Source organism: Vollenhovia emeryi, unplaced genomic scaffold (assembly GCF_000949405.1).
Source record: "Vollenhovia emeryi isolate VEMERY1.0 unplaced genomic scaffold, V.emery_V1.0 DF939148.1, whole genome shotgun sequence".
Taxonomy (NCBI): Eukaryota; Metazoa; Arthropoda; class Insecta; order Hymenoptera; family Formicidae; genus Vollenhovia; species Vollenhovia emeryi.
Window position 1 is genome coordinate 2,190,667 of NW_011967218.1, and position 20,641 is coordinate 2,211,307.

Sequence of the window (20,641 nt, forward strand, 5' to 3'; positions counted from 1 at the left end):
TGTATTAGATAAAGAATTTTGCTGGTCGATCGTAATAAATCGGGAAGATGAAATTTAATCTCGTCGCAGAAATATGGTGGCTCTTTGTCGTCGTTTTAGAATTTTATTCCTCTCGATATGTAAGAGTTTTAGAAAAAAAAGAGGAGAAAAACACTATCTCCTATGCATATACGAGTACATGCAATTTGTATTCTGCGGTAAATACAATTACGGATGTGAGCGTGTAAATTCTGCGCGATATCACGGCTAACTTTAACCGTTTACAACTCGAAATCTATTATAATTTCTTGACGTTATCGAGATTTTCGAACGTAATTAATCTTTAGGACATTAAAGAATTGTACGACGAGATCGTGGGATTCTGTATAGGGATGAAAGGCGTTCTTCCTTTCTTTCGCTTTCTCTCTTTCCATTTGGTAAACCGTATTACTAGTCAGATTAAAACTATTAAAGCATAATATTGGATTTAAGACGTCTCGACTCGAAGAACTTAACGTTTAATGAATCGGTAGACGCGAAACTTTTTACGAATAGAATAAAGGCGACTTGGCGAGGAACATTAATTATTACCGTTGAGTTACGTATACGTGTGTATGCAAATACAATTGTAAATAAGTGAACAGCGAGGACGAAATTTGTATCTTGACTCCATGAAGTGAAGAAAAATCAGTATTTTCTACGAGGTTAAATATTTTCCCATTTCTGTCTTCGAGGTATGTTCGAACTATTCACAAAGCGAGTCTCGATGCAGAGACGTAGTGGATAGAAAAATGCCATGTGCGTGTACGAAACAAAGATATGGCAGCGATAAGTTACATCGAACGCCGCGTTTCCGAGGAGACGCGACTCATCGTAGATTTCGTCATCTTGAAAGTCGCTGGAAAGTACTTGGAAAGTCGCTGTTGTCTAACTCTCGATTTGCGTTTCGACCCTGCTTGCGAAACGGAGAAAACAAAAACCTGCGCGAGAAGAACGAGTCTACTTCATACGAGAGAGACTCGTTGACTTCTTTACAAACGCGGTCGCAAATTTCCGAAATTTAGCCGAATAGGTAGGCGGGTATATTCGCGCGGAGCGTAAAAAAGGCGAGGGGACAAGAACGGCGTTTGGCCGGAGGTAACGCAAGAAGACGCAATCTGCGAGCGTATCCGCAAAGGGTGCCCTTTGCCTCCCCCTTCCCCGCGCGCTTCTCGGATGGCGGAGACTCCTCGACTCCGTGCTTGCGGTCCGCTGCTGCTAGTCCGAATTTCGCCGTTTGGTGCTGTGTATCGCATTAGGTAGGAGCCCCGTCGCGGCCAGCGAGGATAGGGTGGGCGGCGGGGGGGGGGGGAAGGGTGGACAGAGGAGGAGAGGAGCGGCCGGAGGGGGATGGAGAAAGGCGAAAGCTCGCGGGGGTTGCAGGACGGTAGCGGCGATGGTAATGACGACGGCGAGCGATGGCGAGAAGAGGGTCGAGGGGATAGGGCGAGGGGGGCCGGGAGAGGAGGGCGCACCGCAAGCTCGAAAGTTGGGAAAAAGCCAAGGAAGGGGTTGTGCTTGGTGCGCGGGCCAGCCGGAGGGCGCAAGCTCCGGGTCTTCCTGTGCCCTCCCACTTGGTCGCGCGATAGGTGGAGCTTTCCTACCCGCCAATACATGTCCCGGGGAACGCGTACTCGCTCCCGAGCGGCGCGAGTAGTGCCGAGCCGCCGCCACCGCCACCGTCAGTCCTTCCACATCCACACGAAAACGCGCGTCCCACGGTGGTGGCACACACCGTGGTGTGTGGTGGCCTCTCGGCGCCGGCTCCGCTGCTGCTGCTGCCGCGCCATGCGTGGCTGATCAGGTCAGGAGGGTTGTTGGGGCCCCGGTGAGAGAGGATAAGGCCGCGGAGCACCGCCCGCGTACGCGAACGCGACCGCGACCGCGGTGACATAACCGTCGGCGACCAGGGCGGCCAGGAGTCCATCGGGGAGTGACGGGATGTAGGGATGTATGATCGAAAGGGTTGGGTCGGCAGATGAAAATTAGCGCGGACTCGCGTCGTACGGGTGTGCTGTGTACGCCAAGAGAGATGTTGGTGAACGTAAGAATAGTTCTGTTAATGTGGACCGATGTGCGCGGCAAGGTCGTTTACGTGGCGGCACGAAGAGGGTGAATCTCTGTTACTCCGGCTCTGGTAAAAGCGGGTTGTGTTACCGAGGTATAATCGCATTCGCGACGGAACATGGGAATCGGCCAGTAATTATCGCGCTTCGGAGGATATTTTGGTCGATGACGGAAATTTACATACGACGTTGCGTTATAATGTTCTCGAAAAAAAATGGTCAAAATGAATATTCTTTTTCTTCTACTTTAATTTCTTAGAAGAAGAAAATGGTTTGATAATCATCGAGGAGTGATCGCGTAACGGTATTTCAGATAATACGATACAATACAGCATGTATTCATTTTCGGTTATGACTGCATTTCTGAAATTGTGCAGGCTTTAATTAATTTTCGCAATTTTCGCTTGGTTTGGAGATCGTCCATCATTACAATGGATAAGTCCTATGGCTAATAATGTAGAGTTATAAAACATCTCTGTTGATTTAAATAATATAAAATATCATTCTATAAGTTAATTTCCTTCTCTTTTAATTTCTTCTTTATTAGCAGTATACATTATGTTACAAATGTGGTCGGTTGTGTTCTGTAAGTTGCACACGAGACAAATTTATGTCACATAGTGAATTGATTATGACTGCATTAACTTTCTTGGCTGTTTTATAGTTTACGATCGTTGCGTGACAATTCAGCATGCTCTCGTAAAGTTGTTTTGTCAGTGTAGAAAAGAAAGTAGCGATTGATAAAGATACGAAATTGTCAACGAATGACCGATGTGCATCCTTGCGTAAAGATTTAAAGATAATCGTAAGACGCACGTAAATTAATCGGTGCGCGCGGAGTTTCTCGAGGCATTTCAATATCCGAGCCGCTCGAACACGTATGAATGGTATACGAGAGTTTCTAGATTTATGGATTCGGCGTTGCCGAATTTATTGTACATTGTTTATGTAGATGTGTATATACGAATTCATCGATTTATCACGCATTTCGTTGTTGCAGTAATGAGAAATTCGTGAAAATAAAATAATATCGTTAACAATTACACGAGATCGTACTGAATAAATTCGCGAGAAATATGAGTTTTATAATGACGGAATCGTATCGTAATTACATTTAATACAATCAAGAAAAAACGCGAATTACTAGTGTATTTATTAGAGATTTTAAAGAGGGCATGTATGCACGATACATTGGTTACATTCGAAATTATTTCTACCAATAAAGAAGAGATACAACGGTGGAGAGGAATATGAAAGATAAGCGGAATACGAATTAAAAAAATTACTAAATAGAAAAGGAAATCCGGGAATGCGAAATCAGTGGCGACAAATTGATTTTTTTGGCGTATAAAATATACACTGTCTTACAACGAAAAGAAGCGAGTGATTGATGCGAAAAATTTACGCGAGAGTACGTCAATTGAAACTTTTCTATCGCGATATAAAGTTATACGTGCAATGGCGAAGTGACATCACGTTATTTACACGTGTATTTTTAAAGGCTTTTGTTCATGATCGTTCGAAATAAATTTCTCTCTTTTTTTTTCGAGAAACGCAGCGCGATAGATGGAAATTACTTCCGAGTGAGGCGCTAGCAAAATGCCGGGTGTGTCTATATCGCGTGTGCTATCGAGCGGTAGAAAGATATTATCTTCGTAGCGACACATAACAGGAAATATGTGGCGTGATACGCGTTTCGGAGATTCCGCATTCTTTGTTTTTCCTAGACGGCTAACGAGCACGACGTGTCCAGGATAATTCGAAAATCTAAGCAACGCGAAAAGTTTTAGAACGAAGCTTCGAGGTGCTCGACGTGTAAAAATAAGTAGAACGTTTGCGAGGAAAAAGGAAAGAAAATATAATTTACGATATGACTGAAATAAGAAAGTGTAATTTATAATATATCTCGAAAACGCGACCTCTCTCTCTCACTTTCGTGTGCACGCACAATCTTTGCACCGAGTCACGAAATACGAGATACAGATTTTTGCATCGCGTCATTTTATTTCGTACTTTCGAAATTCCGCGAACGTTACGGGTCACGTTAGCCTGTTAAAAAAATATATGTTACCGCTGAAAAATTGTACCCTCGAACTTGTACAGCTTATTGAAACGCCCATAGACTTTTTATTAATTACACTTTGTTTCCATTCTATCGAAATTCAATAATCTGCACGTCGCGAAACGACGCGGAAGACATGCGCGTGAACAAATTGTACTTCGACGACGCCAATGACATTTTAATCGTTGCCTTGCATCACACTTAACTCACTCTTCTGCGATTTTGGGGCACGACGTGTACTCGCGCGAGGCAAGTAAATTTAGGTAATGAGACTTTCCAAACATGTTAGCATGAGCTCTTGTTTGCCAGATGCGCTAACACATAAATTCCTGTTTGCCGCAGTATATAGTAGCTACGAAATATACTTCAACGGATGCTTGCAAAGCACTCTGAAATCCCTTATGAATATAGACTGATTTCTCCCGTATATATTTTACGCGATTTTCCGCGTAACAGCAATACGATCTGTACATACAGCCTTCCAGATTTAAAATTATAAGTCCTCGTAATTTCGAATATTCCCAGCCTTTTAATTAGTCTTTTTCGCAGCTGGACACGTCGCAGCTTGATATAACCGAGAATAATATAAGGAAAAGTAATGCGAGATATAAAACGCGAATGTAGAGAGAGAGAGAGAGAAAGAGAATTGATTTACGCCGATTAATCAGAGTCGAGATCGAGCCTTGGCAAGCGTAAACCGAGCTAATGAGAAATAAAAGATAAATACGCGTTCCCAAGTTACATATTAACTGAATTTCCGAGATGTCGGTGGAGAAACTCGCCGTGTATCGTAAGATCCCCTCGTACGGCTTTTGTATCCCAGAAGTATGATCTTCGGTTAACGGTAGATCGCACGCGGATTGCGAGCTGCGCGATCGCGCGAGAAAGGTGTGCCGCGCGCGATCGACGGCGAATTTTCTCTCAGTCGGCTTTTAGCCGGTAGATCGTTACCATCGATCCACCCGTCGATCGCTCCTCGTGCGTATATTGAACGGTCGCCCGCGATTTCGCTTCGAATTTCTCATCTACGCATCTGTTTTGCTCGCGCATTTCGAATATTCTTCTCGCTGCTGTCTAAAAATATAAATCCAAAGTAGAGGCACTTGTCCCACTTTTACACTCTTGAGCCTTGTGTCCAGGAACTGTGTCCAAGTTCTAGTTCCGAAAAATGTGTAGCCAATCAGCTTGCATCTTTTGCGGAAGGGCTGCAAGTTCTAGCTCAGAGAAATGTGTAGCCAATCGACTTGCACCTTTTACGGAGGAGCTGCAAGTTCTAGTTTCGAGAAATGTGTAGCCAATCAACTTGCATCTTTTACGGAAGAACTAGAACTTGGACGCAACGCTTTACGATTCAGATCGTTCTATCGCTATAATCCTTTTCATCGCGGATAGTTTTTCTGACGTTGCAAAATCCCACGACAAATTCCCTTTAACTTGCAACTCGAGGTTCCTTCCAATTCACATATGATTCTGGATAATAACTTAAAGTTGAAATCCTGTCGACCAACGTACCGTAGCTATTCACGATAAAAACGACAGGTTATCGAGGTGACTGACGAGGTCTGTGCGTTGGGGCGCGAGGCTCACTCGAGGTGTTCTTTTCGAATTGCAGATCGAATATAAGTGCGCGCGTGTGGTTCGTGTGTGTGTACATGTGCCATCATCACCACCGTCCGCAGCAGTAACGGAAAAGAAGAGGGCTCGACCCGCAGTGGCCGGAATCACCGAAAAATGGACGCGACGCCGCAGCGAGTTATTTCCGGTTTGCTTTTGTTCGCCCTCGCCACATTACACCTCGGTAAGTCCCTTTGACTGTTATTAACAATTAACGAGCGCGATGCGATCGCCAAGCGCGCGAGAGGGCACGCGCCGTCCATGCCGGTCCGGAGAAATCAACTTGAACGGAAGAGGAAAATGGCGCATAATAATGCTTCCCCGTTTGCTCCCCGAAACAGTGTTTCAGGTATCGATCTCGTGATGTAAAATAGCTTGGAAAGAATTGAATCGGAGAAATTATGATTATTACACCCCACAGAAAACATTTCCGGATCCAATGCATCATAAAATAGGATCGATATAGCGCCAATCATATTTATTATAGACTATAGAGAAAGGAGTATTTTAATCTTAAATGAAAAATTGTAAAATGTAGAATAAAATGATAGTATGTATCGTCTTTTGTCGAATATCGTGGCAGCAACGTCGTTGCAAGATGGAGGGAAAATAATTTTAAACGCAAGAATATATAAACTTACATTTATATAAGTTACTCTCGTCCCAATATAGTAAGTCAATCTTTTTTAATTCGATAGAGGAGAATAAGAATTATTGATTTTATTCTGATATTGTCATATTTTTATACTAAACGAGGTTGTGAGAAATACAAATGCGTCGAGAATATTTTTTGTCTCGGCAACGGAAATCCTTTCTGAGGGTGTAATAACAAGTTTCCATAATTTCTCACGCCACTGTTTTCTTAGTGTCATTGTCGCAAATACAAGAGTCACGATGAAGTATATTTTTCATGACATTTTCATCGAAATATCGTTTTGCATTACCGATTTCTTATTTCATGCGATTATTAATTACGTGATTTATCATATCACGTCGCAACTATTTACGCATCATATTTTATTTATATAACTTTCGATATTTATCGGAATCTTCGATTGACTTGTACGTCTAAGCATTATTGCGCCATGATTCCGTAACGTTTAGATGACAAACGTCCGCGACATATGCGCGATGTATTATGGCTACGCAAACGCAGCCATTTTTTTTCCGCATGCCGTAAGAGTTAATATATTTATTCAGCTCGTAATAGACTGGCATTGCGGTGGTGCGTACTCCGAGAAAGCTGCGTTATAATAATTTAAAATGGATTCGCGTGCGGTGCATCGCGCTGCAGAAGCAGTGCAAGCAGTTACCTGCAGTTATTGTTATTACGTCGCGCCCATTATTTTGCGGTAACGTTCGCATCTCCCCGAGTCTTGTTATTACGCAAAACGATTTAAATTACGTGGCGTTCCGTTCCGCGGCACAAACGGATGCAGGGAAATGCCTTATGGAACGTTCGCCGGCCCCTCGACCTCCCGGAGGGAAAATACGCGGCTGTTCCGTAAGTTTTTCGCTAAAAACGAGTTTCCGGGATCCACGCTAACTCCTTGCGCGGGTACATTACTTCACAATCGTCATTTCGCCGAGCTACTCGTAACGGAAATAGTATAAAGACTTAAAATTATTATGAAACATAAACGAAATGATGTTGGTACAAAAGCTATTGTCATATTGTCGGCTTTTCTATGGTCAGACGACTCAACATCAATGCCACATTTTACGCGATACATATCAGAGAGGTGCAAGGCCTTTAACACTGCCGCGGACAATTTACGGCCTTGATCTACCTTCGGGTACTGTCAACTCGAGAAGGACGATCTGTCGAGTTCTTTCGGCATATATGTATTTATTCTCTCAAAGAACGTAAGATACTCCCGACTTTTTTTCGATTCCTTGTTGGCATTATATCTACACTGAGAAAAATTATCCATCGGATAAACCAATTAAATAGTGTTTCCGATGGTTAATTTTTTCGATTAACTTTTCCGATTAAATTATGCATATATTCGATAAAATGTATCCGATGAAATGCGGCTACCGATAACATTTGCTCGAAAAATTTTTCATCGGATAGACAATTTAATCGGACATAACCGTTTGTCATTATGCAATTGGATTATCCGATTATATTTAATCGGACAGTTTTCTCAGTGTGCGATAAGTAAGATCAGTTTAACGCCTTTGAAAGTATCACGGATCGGAAGAACGTTCGTGTGATTGCGAAAAAAAAAAAATAAGAAAGGGAAAACGGTAATTCGATGATGTTCAACGGCCTTGTCTCACGCGGAGTTCGATCGTGTCGAGTCGTCGCTAATCGGTAAAAATAGTGTCGCGATGTCGCGGCGAGCGTTGCGAGTGCGGCTGCAATTTGAAAACTTTTAGCGATTTAGGACGTAAATTGCAAGGGGAAACGGGGACGCGACCGTCTTGACGATACGACGCGCAAGTAGACGGCCGTAAATGCGTCGTAATTGCATAATGGCTACGGTGTGTCCGCGCCGAGATACCGAAGCCCTGGCCTGGTTTTTGCTAGAGGACTTTCACTCGGCATCACTATCTTTCTCTTTCTTCCACCTGTCTCTTTCTGCCGATGCTGGGTCGCTTTCCGTCTCGTCGCACGTTCCTCGCTCGTTTCCTCTCAAACGTCGGTCTCATCGACCGAACTCGCTTTCAAACCAGTTCGCCATCATCGGTGAATCGAAGGGCTCCGCCAAAATCGTCGGATAATCCATTTCAGCGATTTCGCGACGTACACAAAAGCGTGAATAAGTCAGCGTTATCGTGCCGTTCCCTCCCGGGAATTCGATTTGTCTTACCTTACTTTTACTTAATGCAGAGGGTTATCCATCTCCCGTTTAGTAAAAAATGAGTTATTAAATCTTTTTAGCGTTTAAAATGTCCGTAGTCGTGAATTGCGGACAAGCGAAGGGTCTCGAGGTAAAATATGGAACGAGATCTTGCGCGAGCCTGTGCTCTTTTCGATTCTTTCATCTTTGTGCGGGGACGTTCCGTTAACAATAACGGTATATTTTTCACGCGCAGTACCGATTCTTCGTGATAAATGTTCTTTGCAATATGACAATGTTTGAGGAGCGGACGTGGAGTTGCACTCTCGAAAAGATAATTTTGAAAATGCCACATATTTTTTTTCATCAATTTCGCATAATTCGAAACTTGACAAGTGACAGTCTCCTTTTGCTTTATTATCGTAGATATTGTACGCTAATTTGTCGCACGCTAAATGCCATGTGGCACGATGCAAGAATTGCAGCTGCTTTTTCATTAAGCGTTTAATGAAACGACCTATTAATCGCAAACACTGCAACTTTCCTCATGCTAAATCTAAATTACATTTGGGAGAAATTAAATCCCGAGAATACTTGTTTGGGATTACTTTCTAATCAAGTTCTATGAGTCTGTCTCTCCGTGCTCTCCTGTATCTCATTTTATCTTTATTTACGGAGTGCTCACTTAATAGACGTAATGCATCGAAATTCTTTCGTAATTAAACTCAAGCTTCATTCTCGAGCCATTGTTTCCGTGTATCGAGGCGCGTTTTATAGAAAGAACATTCTGCGTAATATTTTTATAGAAATGAGAACCTCTTTCTCGCATGCGAAGCATCATTTCATAATTACTTGACGTTAGACTATTTGATAAAAATGTAAAAGACAATTTTTTATTAAACCGATCCAGCATAGAAAATTGACAATTCCACGAAACTTACCGTTAGTTCGCAAGAACCTTTGCCTTCGTCAATGGCTTACAATTGAAAAACTATTGATTTCTATTATCGTATACGCATTAAGGAGAAATTTCCACTAGCGCGGAGGGACTGTCCGAGGCCAAGAATACTCTATGACAAAAATTCTCGCTGACGATCACCGGCGTCCACTCGAGAGGCACTACGACAGATTCGAAAACGTCGAATCGATGTGCAACGAACACCGACGCGCGAGTATCGGCGAGGCGAGCGCGTGTAGCTCCAATAAGCCCCGGTCGAAGCCGTTCGATCGCTCTCGACGAATCTCGAATCGGACAATACCCGGCCTCCTCACGCGGATACGGTCCCCCCCCGTGGTTCGTCCGGGATAACCCGCGATGTCTCTCGGGCATACACATACGCCCGCATGTTGCCGATGGGGCATAATACCACGAGTACCCCGCCGGTTAGTACTCGTGCGCTATCAAACACGAGGGGGAGGAAGAAAGAGACGCGCGTCTATCTGTCTTTATCTTCTTTTCCGGGGATTACTTCCGGGTCAGCGAGCCAGTCTCGATCGCGTTCGTTCCGCGCTCTTACAGATTATACGGGGTACTTGTTGGTGCGTGACGCGAGGCGCATCCCGAAGCGCAGCGTATACCCCGTAAGCTGCGAATTCCCCGGGCGCGAGCTGCGCCGTCTCGAATCTCCGTTGACGGTTCGGATATTGCGAATCGCGGCACCGACAATATTTCACGAGAGATCGACCGTTCATCGCTCGACACATCGGCTCACGTTTCACGGATACTTGTTCTTCTGCGGGAGAGAGATTGTACAGAACGCGCCAAAAGCCACGGTCCTGAGAGCAAACCTGGCCAAGAGAAGCTCGAGTGTATTTTGCCGGATACCTGGAGCCGACGTTTTGCTCCCTCGATTGCTTCAAAATGTCACTTTGAGGAGCACGTCGTACCACTTATGCTGAAACCACGTGCGAATTTTCACGAGATAGTAAAAGAGCAAAATTTAAAGCGGATACTGGCCGCCAGTTTTTATTTCAGATTTGAATTTGGCTATTTTACTGTTTTGTGAAAATTTGCGCATTTGTGGTTTCGGCATAAAAGGGACGGTATACTACAGGAGCCTACTTATCGCCCAGGAAATGGCACTCCAACGAATATTAACGCTTTCAATTTAGCAAATTTATCGCGCGATATCTATAATTCAAACCGAATAATCCAACTATTGTTTCATTCTGCCAGTTAAAAATGCTCGTATCAAATGCGCGCGCGTTAAAATATAACAAGAATAATACAGTAATCGCGAGGGAAGATTATCGGCTTGAAACGCGATCTTTGTCCCGCGTAAACCCGCGTGATAACACACGTCATCTTTGCCGAATGGGCCATCTTTGCCGGCACGATCCTTTAGAAATACACACGGAAAGACCGGCTGAGGCAAGAATAACTAAAATTAAAATCAACTAACAAGCATATTCTTCACATCGCCAACAGTGATTAACAATTTCAGTGTTTTTTTTTCGGGCATTTTTAATAATACAGAAACTTTATTGCGAAAAATATTACCTCAGCCAGGGTTTGAACCTGGGGACCTCCCTACTCTCTAGGCGGGCGTCTCACCAACTCGACCACCGAGGCACGCGGTGATATTTGTCGTAAAAAAATAATTAAAAATAAAAAGGTTGCCGTATAAATAGTAGGGGCATCTACATTCTTTTGTGTTGCAACATTCACCAAGTTTGCTGCACAAAACGCATACGGTTGTCTCCGCTACTTGTCGTACCAATGTTGGTATGACAGTCACAAGTACATCTGCCCCAAATATTACTATCTATTGGGGTTGCGCCAACCCTAATTAGACATGTGGTAACCGCATCGGTCTCTCCGCACTGAAAAAAAAAAATCTGATAGATTCAACCGGTCGTCTGTTAGAAAATGGACGAGTCAGAATTCCCTTTAGGATCTACCAGATTTGTAGTGAAGTCCAGCAAACTTCTGGTTATGAAATACCTTTCGTGGTAAATCCTAAAGGAATTCTGATTCGTCCATTTTCTAGCAGACGACTGGTTGAATCTGTCAGACTTTTTTTTCAGCGCGTGCACGGACGTGACGCTCTTGCCTCATTGTTGTAAATGAATTAATATGCGGCGGGAAACGTCTTTCGTATCGCGTCTACGCGATTACGAGCCCTCGCGGTACACACGTGCATACGAAGCGTTTGTTTTCTCTGTTACTTTTCAGTACCGTGGGATTATCGGGCTTCGGCCTACGGTCCACAGTGTTCAGCTTGCTCAGCCTCACCGCTACGCTACGGTGGTAGTACTCGTCGTAGTAACGCTCGTAGTAAACCACGTAATGGTACACGTGAAGGCGCGGGTTGCGCAGGCGCCGGGGTGCCGTACACGTATATCGTACCCGCGGGTGCGGGTGTGGGTGCCCGGGGGATTTGTGTGTACGTGCGACGTGCACGTCGTAATCGCCCGCGCCTTTTTTCCGGGATGCTAGCTTCGTGTCTGATAACTAATGAGAATGGGGTGGGGAGGGGGTGACGCGGGCGTCGCGGTGCGCTATCCATTACGAAAAATCATCGCGCGTCGTGTAGCCGATTGATTCCCGGGACGCTCGCCGTTTCTCCGCTTTCTCGTCTTCGATTGCGCGACGGGTAAAGGGAATCGCACGGAAAATCGGGAGAGTATTTGCGTGGACAGTGCGTTACGTAACGCTGCAGACGCTTGCACAATCGACGGTAGCTCGCTTTGGAATGTAATCGTTAACATTAATATTTTATTTTCTATGTCACGTTGGGACTCGAATATTGGGAGTTCTATTGGGAGTTCTGGGTAGCCCCTCGAGAGTTCTAAAGGAAATCCTAATGGCAAAATTAAATATTTGTAATACTTTTAGTGTTATCGCTGATTTCGAGATTTCATTTTGTGAAGTTAGCATCCCCAAGTTTCAAATTTAACTTTTTTAGGTTAATTCGCCAGAACTATTTTTAAAATTGATAAGGAACTCTAGAACTCTTCAGGGTGCATTCAGGGTGCATTCAGAACTGAAAAAAAAGATTTTTTGAGACATGAGGTGCCAACTTCACGGAGGTTAATAGTACAGTGCTGGACAAAACGGTTGCGGCACTTTTTTTAAATGAGTTTAAAGGCTGGTCTACAATACATGGAGTAAGCTGGAGTAAGGAGTAGGAGTAAGGAAATAAATCCATTTTATTTCTCACTCCTACTTCAGCTCTTAGGCTTACTCTCGGTGAATCAAAATGCCATCAATCAGTGTTACAAATATTTTAAAAATTATGCCCGTATTTCAGCTTCCTTACACCAAAAGCTACAAGTTAGGGCTCTCCCTTACTCCTTACTCCACGCTTACTCAACGTATTGTAGACCAGCGCTAAGAACGCGCATTTAGATTCACGTTTCCAAAACATTTTCTCTGAGGAAAATTTTATTTGAGAAACAGATCGGAAATGGTTTCGGAATGGCCATCGAGTAAAATATTCCTCGCAGAAGAAGATCTTGGAACGCGACTCTCAATTTAAATGCACGTTCCTTAACTCATTAGAAAAACGTGTCGCAACCATTCTGCCACTGTACAGTAGGAATCACCGATGCCTCCTCATAATAATTTAGACACATGTAGAACACGTATACATTTTCCATGTATGTGTATGCAGAATGTGTAAATGTGTTGATATGTGCATAAATTTACGTGGGAAGGCATCAGTGATTTCTAGCGTACAATTGCAGACACGTTGTCATTTTGTTGTCACATTTTCCGTCTCCCGTGACAAGTTTGAAATAACAGGACTGCCAATATGCGTCTTTCTACGTAATAATTTCACGGTGGAAAAATTATGGAGTCTATACAATTATACAATATCCGGACTTGATAAGAGTTGTAGGACATTCGACGATTATACGCTTTTTACAAAAAATTTTCACGTAGATTATTGCTTATAAATTATGCGGTGCTATAGTCTTTCGTGCATCGAACGATAATTAAGATGTAATTGCACTCCCTCGGTGAGGGCAATGGTCGGACATTTGCGCATCTTGAAATAATAAGTTTGCTAATCCATTCACTTTCTATTCTTGCGTAGAGCAGTCACGTCTTATGATTTCAGTCTTGCCTTCCTCCTCGGAGAGCAATGACAGGACATTTGCGCAGCTTGGAATAATACGAGTTCGTTGATTCGTTTACTTTCTATTCTTAAATAGGGTAGTTACGTCTTATGATTTCGACCTTGCGTTCACTACGCACCTTGACACTAATAGAACGAACTTACAGCGCGTTACGCGTGCCTGGAATGGAATTTGAGCAATGCGTCATTCTTTCTCACGCCCGTGATCTAGAATTCTAGATTATTATCATTGAAATCTGTACTCTAGATTATCATTGAAATCGTTTCTTCAAAGCGTAAGAGTTTTACGATGGCGCTACTATCCATTGTTTTCGTGAATAATTTGTCAACCACACGCGAAGCGAAGAAGGTTAGCAGCCTACCGAGGATGAAGTAAAACCAAATGCTCTCGAAATGAAGAATAACTACTTTAACTTAAATTCGCTCGCATGCGTTTCTCGTTCAGACGGATTAGTTTGGCAGTGTCGATGCTCTTGAAAATCGTGGCCCACGTCCCGCTCCTCGTGCAGGATCCGTGTCCGACTGGAATCACATACGGCAATTATTTTCTTTGCTGCCCGAAACACGCAAACAAGAGGGCATTTTATTAGTGTATGCAAATGTGAAATATTGTTCTTCGCTTCGAAATCGCGGGATGGCGGTCTCGGTACTTTGGCTCTCGAATCTATTGATATAAAAATTGCAAAAGTTACAGCACGGCGTCCCACATGTACGGGCAGGGTGCACTCTATGTAATTGGAGTCGGTAAGCGGGATACATTTAATGCGTGTACTTGTTGCTCGATCGCCAGATGTGCGATTCCCAGCGTGGCATTTATATGGACGTTGAAAGTGATGGGCATACGGCGTCGGCCGTCCCCAAATTCTGCGGCTCAACCTTAATCGATGTAAATGGCCGATTTGAGGGAGAAAGAGACGGAGAAAGAGGAGCCGGGGAGAGAAAGAGAGCCACCTTCGATCGTTCTTTTCTGCCATTAATCGCCACAATCTGTCGTAATTTACTACCTGTGAACAACCGCATTACGGAAATCGCGTCGTTCTTTGATCCAACTTAAATCCCGAGCAAACCGCGAAATTTGCGACCCGCGATCTCGCCACTGCGCCTTTCTTCACGCCGGATTTCCGTAATCGCCGAAGACACTCGTCGCCCGTGTTCGTTAAATGACTTCCGCCTGATCGCGAAGCAGCTCTTGTAATCTTACGATTGCATTCTTACTTCTGCTTCAATTCTTGATCGCTGTGCTTCGCGTTCGTGCTTACAATTTGTTATCACGAGTCTCGAAATATCTGCATACGCGTTCCTTTGCCCATGCGATTCTCGGCTATTAAAGATTGCACTTTTACACGAGTGGTTTTATATACTTTTCTCCAAGAAATATAAAAATTTATTCGCGAAAGAGACTCGCTCTTTTATAAGAAATTGGTCCGTCGCAGATACACGCGCTTGGACGTGATATAAGGTAGCGTGTTTGTCAGTTAATCATAACTTGAGAGTTAAATTAAAATTTTTACTTATCACACTGCTTCCTGGAATTTCTTGTAGCTGCAGAATATTTCTTTCATCTTTTACGTCCTAAGGTACGAGGGCCGAGATTAATTTCTTTCTTTAAATATCATCTGGTATACGGAGAATAATATATTGCAAAGAGAATATCCTCAAAAGATATTATTTTGCATATTTGCTTTAAGCATTTATCTTTGTTATCGGCAACGTCTTCGCTATTTTATTCCGATATATAAATGCGCTTTCCCAGGTAAATACGATTTGATGCAGATCGCGAGTGATCCTGATTTTTTGGAGGCATTGTACCATACCCGACTTCTCGTAATCTCAGATTTTCAGTCCCGACTTACCTCCCCGACTTGCTACGTTTCGAGTCTCTCCAATGAGATCCCGTATATATCGTTATTGTAAATTAATCGATTGTATTGACATCCGAGTCTTGTACGAAACCTACCAGTTCTCCTCTCGCGAATTCTCCTCGCCCTCTGCGTCCCTTTTTTGTTAGGTCTTTCCCTCTTTGCAGCGCGATACCTCGGCAATTGTATCGCATCCACCCATTATCAAAACGAACAACTCGATCCCGCGGGGGTGAAGCCGAGGAGTAACGTTGAGGGAAACAATTTAACTAATGGATATCGGCCGGGAAAGTCTACGATTGCGCTGTGCCTCGCGCTTTCATTTTGACTTATTGCGAGAAAGGAGTGTGTAAAGGAAAAGATGCCTTTTTAAGTAATGATTGTTTACGACGTGTCGCGATAGAAGTAATCGCTAATCAAGAGTCGTCGAAGATAAAAGGAAGCGCACAATGAACTTGAAAACTATGTGTATGCGTGTGTGTTTTTGCGACACGACACTCACAGGGGTTCTCTCTCTTTCTGTGTCTGTCCTCCGTATTTTCTGCCTCCAAGCCTTTCATGCCCGCGCGACGTTCGACGTTGTTGATACGCGATTCGAATTCCTACGGCAACCGATCGATGTAGACTTGACATTCATTTGAGGTACATGGGCGGGAATGCAGGCTGGAGATTTGGTAATATAACGTCGAAATAAATAGAAATTGCCAGCCGACGGATTGCCATTTATTATACGTACATGTGAAATAATAGAAAGGCGATACTCGAACAAAATTACATTTCTAATTATTTTTTACCAAGGTTTTTCCACAACTGTTTCTCGTAGACGTAACTTTACGTACCTTCTCGACTTTTTTTCGACACTAATTAATTCCGAAGATTATTTAATTAAGGCAATTCTAATTCTTACCTGCGATTGACACGATTGTTGTTCCCGGTATTTTTCTTCCTTGAAACATCTTTGCATACCAATAATCGATAGTAGTTAAAATCTATCTTATAAACGCATTTATAATCTCATAAGTGATTAGCATAATTATTCATTTATTGTTAGTCGCATCTCAATCGGTTAAATTATTCCGTCTGCGATTTGCAGCAACAAGTTAGCGATGGGATATTCGAATTGTCGATTGTATCTTAGACAACTGCCATTTGCACATCTTCAGAGTACATGCTTTATTAGATAGGCGGGGACGTACACGTACCGTTACGAGATCAGTATCGACCAGCCGTCTTCCCTGTTTGTCCTCCACAAGCGATTACTAATTACATAATCAAATCACGAGCTAGAAAAAGAAACTCTAATGATCTCGCCAGGAACTCGTATTTGCGGTACGCAATTAAAGAATCGGATTCACCGAATTCGTCGTTATTAAAAAATATTGTTCTTGTTAAAGAATTTTAAGTTGAACGATTCTGACCAATCAGAATACTCTTCAATGTCGCCAGCGGTAATTAACAACGTCAGTGTTTTTTCCTGGCCATACCTGGCATTTTTAATAATACAGAAAATTTATTGCGAAAAATATTACCTCAGCCGGGGTTTGAACCTGGCACAGTGGTCGAATTGGTGAGACGCCCGCCTAGAGTGTAGGGCGGTCCAGGTTCAAACCCCGGCTGTGGTAATATTTTTCGCAATAAATTTTCTGTATTATTAAAAATGCCAGGTATGGTCAAGGCAACTCCGACATTGAAAGATTTTATATGATTGAAGATACGATTTCCTTATCAGACGGCGAGTCGGACGAAAAAATATTAGCTAAAATATTACACACGCGAGACGATTTTGTTAGACAAGCCAGCGGACTCTTTTATATTACAATTTATATCTTAAGCCGTCACACGAAATTTTCCCTTTATGAAATAATAATAAATGTTGCAAAAAGAAACCCCTTTTCAAATAAAACAGGTTCTATAATCTCCCGAAAGCGGGTTCGTTCAAAGTTAACGTCAGTCGTAGCAACCAAGCCTCGAAAAGGCTGAAAAAGTAGCGTCTCCCGGAATGGGTCAGTCATTAGTCAGTCGGGTGCGACTTTGTGACTTCCGGTGGACGATCACGCCACGCCACGCGCCATCGTCGTCGTGCGTAATGCATCGTACACGGGTGCATGACAAATGTCCCGGCTCGATATCATTATCGCCCAGTCCTCGTCGACGACGTGGCGGAAGCTTCGCCGGGGGCAGGCGAGGGGGAGGGATCCACCACCTTCGATCTCGCTCCCCCCGATACCCTTCGCACCCTCCCGCCCTTCCCGACGATTTCGGTTCCCACGGAGCGTGTTACGTGAACCTGCTCCTACACGGGACACGTAAATAGGTGTAGGCCGTTCAATCGATATGCGACGGCACCCGCATCTGCGTGTCTGCGCGCGTATGCGTACGCCTGTGCGCGCGCGGGGCGAGAGGGAGGAGGGGGGGGGGGAGACATTCATATCGCGGTGGAACTTAAACACGAGCTCGGAGAGAGAGAAAGGGTTGGAGCCGTGTAATATCGCTTCCTTTGCCTACGGTACGCGCGTTGTACGTGGCTATCGACGCGGGAACATTTGGCACACGATCTTCGCTCGCGATCACTTTCGTTCGGAACGCGTGTCGCGAATATGTATCGAGGTAACACGGGCAATTATCGGTTATCGTGCTTCCTACAATTGAATGTTTATTTTATAATTATGTACAATTATATAATTCGCCGTACACACAAACTGGCCCAGGGATAATTCGTAATATTTCGTAAACAGGATCTTCAAACAAATGGATACCGTTTTAAAAGGTTTAATGCAAATTTAAATAAATTGCCGTGTTTACAATCTATGGAACGATTGTAATTCTTGTTGACGCTGTATGCAGCGGCTTCAATTTGGACGCGGAGAGAATTTTCTTTTCAAGGTTACCCTGAATGTTTTACAATCGTGGGACAACGCGGCGTTTTAAAGAGAGTTTTGCGAAAATTTACCACGCATTTCACTGGCAATTATACTTACAATTAGTAAAATGTATGGTGAAAGTTCAAAAAACTCTCATAAAGCTCTTCAAAATGTCACGTCCCACGATCGCACGATTTTCGGGATAAATTTTAAGAGAAAATTCACTCCGTGTATCAACGCGTGGGAAGTAATTAAGATGATAAGTTAAACGACTAATCGCGAGGAAATGTCACTTTTCCCACGTTTCTACGAATAAAAATAGACACTCTGTCGCCGATACAGTTCACTTGGCGCTATTAATAATTTCTTTACGCTTTTGTACGTTATCGAAAGGGCGCGGTTCGTTTGAAAGGTGAGGTAAAACAAGAGAACGAATCGCGGGGTAAATTTTCAAGTGGCGCGACAGGCGCCGTAAGACGACGTTTTTATTTCCGCATCCAGAGGAAACGGTGCTTCGGGGTGGGAGAGCGGGGGTCGACTTGAGCCACCGGCTTCGTCCTCGCGGCACGCGTTCTATTTTCACGAGATTCCATTTCTCTTTCGCAACGACCCCCTGTCTGCGCCCGAGCCGAACGTTAACCGGTCGCGGCCGAGAGAGGTTTCGCGCGCGTGATGTTTCCAGCACTCGAGAGGCCACGCGAGTGCTTATATCGGATGGCGAACGCGGCCACTCAAGAGCGCGGTACGCCGACAGGGACCTCCTCGTCTCGCACTCGTTGCGCCCAGCGAAGTGCGAGGAATGAATATATAGCGAATTCGGGCTTGCCGACAAGAATCGTACGATTCTGTCCGTACGATATTGCGGGGGACGCGACGGGACGGTGGTCTTAATGCATTTGGCGAGGTAGCTACGGTACGCATCACCAGGCACCCTTTCTGCAAGCTCAGCCGTTTTCTCATCCCGGTCTCTCCCCCTCCCCTCTCTCTCTCTCTCTCTCTCTCTCTCTCTCTCTCTCTTCCACCCATTCGGTCTGTCCTCCTTCTCTTCGTCTCTCTTTTTCACTGTGTTCCCATGTCTCTCTCCTTATCCCCTCTCGAGAGGGTATAATGGCCCTAAAACGAAGCGGGCGGAGTCCTTGGCTTTAATCTCTTAACGGGCAAACGACAAAAAATATCAGCCTTACTCTTCTTACGAGATGGATAAAAGCCGTCGACTCGCACGTTCGATTAAGAGATTACCTCTGCGATAATTATCAGCGGCGATGCGCGCCTCTTGTTTAGAACGTGGGTCTTTTTACGGCTTTTGCCGGTCCTGTTTAACGGGCGCTCAAATAAAATTTACGGATTATTTATAAGCCAATTTACACTTTGTTATCGCGACAGGTAGGTTCTTCTACCCACTTGCTCGGACTGAAGTGAATTTAGATAAGAGTTCGTTGTGTCAGGAATGTTAGAACGCGAGTGTTCCTGATAAAATGCAGGTGTCAATCAAATTAACTTACTTCACTTTAAACAAATAATTATTAATATTTAGCTCTCTTGTGCGCGCGATTGACAATACACGGGAAAATTAGCGTTAACTGGTGATTATCGAAAACATTTAAAATGAAATGGAAAGGTATGAAAATAATCGTTGGTTTTTAGGAATTGAAGAGTTTAACGTTTGAAATTTCATTTTCTTGGCAAAATGATCTACCAAGTAACGTTTTAACGAGCAAATTAATTCTTTTATTATTAAACTCGGTTCTTTTCCATTGTATGCGGTGTAAGAATTAATATCGTATTTCGGCAATAAGACGTGACAGTAAACAACTTTTATGCATTTCGCACTCGGCTTGTGTTACGATGACACGAGAATGAGCATAAATTACGATATACACCGTGTATAGGAGCGGGTTAGCCATGGCGTGCTGGTTTCGGACGGTACTATTTTACGAACATGTCTAGGAATTCATTCCGCGATGTGCAAACTGCTTGAGCTACATCTATCTGGAAATTACATTGCTGTATTTGAGAACATAGCAACTGCTCTGCTAAATACGCTTTGGGGTTGTGATGTATTAACGTTCGAATAAACTTCCCTTATTTGTATGCCGAAGGGAAGTTGAATGTCAATCTGAACATTTTTATCGAAAGTTGTAAATAAGTCGACAACGTTGCTTTTGATCTTGAAAAAAGACGCAATTTAATTCGATTAAATCTTAATTATATATTATAGTTAGTAAGTTATATATTTTCTTAATATTTTTCTTCTTAATCTCTCTCTCTCTCTCTCTCTCTCTCTCTCT

At 43.6% G+C, this 20,641-nt stretch overlaps 1 protein-coding gene across 1 annotated transcript in view; it reads left to right on the plus strand.

The window, feature by feature from the left end:
- The first annotated feature begins 1,704 nt into the window (after window positions 1-1,704).
- LOC105565970 (protein Skeletor, isoforms B/C) overlaps window positions 1,705-20,641 on the plus strand; it is a 52,979-nt gene continuing 34,042 nt past the window's right edge. Inside the window, exons 1-2 of the mRNA XM_012019604.1 lie at window positions 1,705-1,822; window positions 5,759-5,944. Of these exons, the coding sequence (XP_011874994.1) occupies window positions 5,878-5,944 (67 nt within the window). The 5' untranslated portion in view covers window positions 1,705-1,822; window positions 5,759-5,877. The remainder of the gene's footprint in view (window positions 1,823-5,758; window positions 5,945-20,641) is intronic.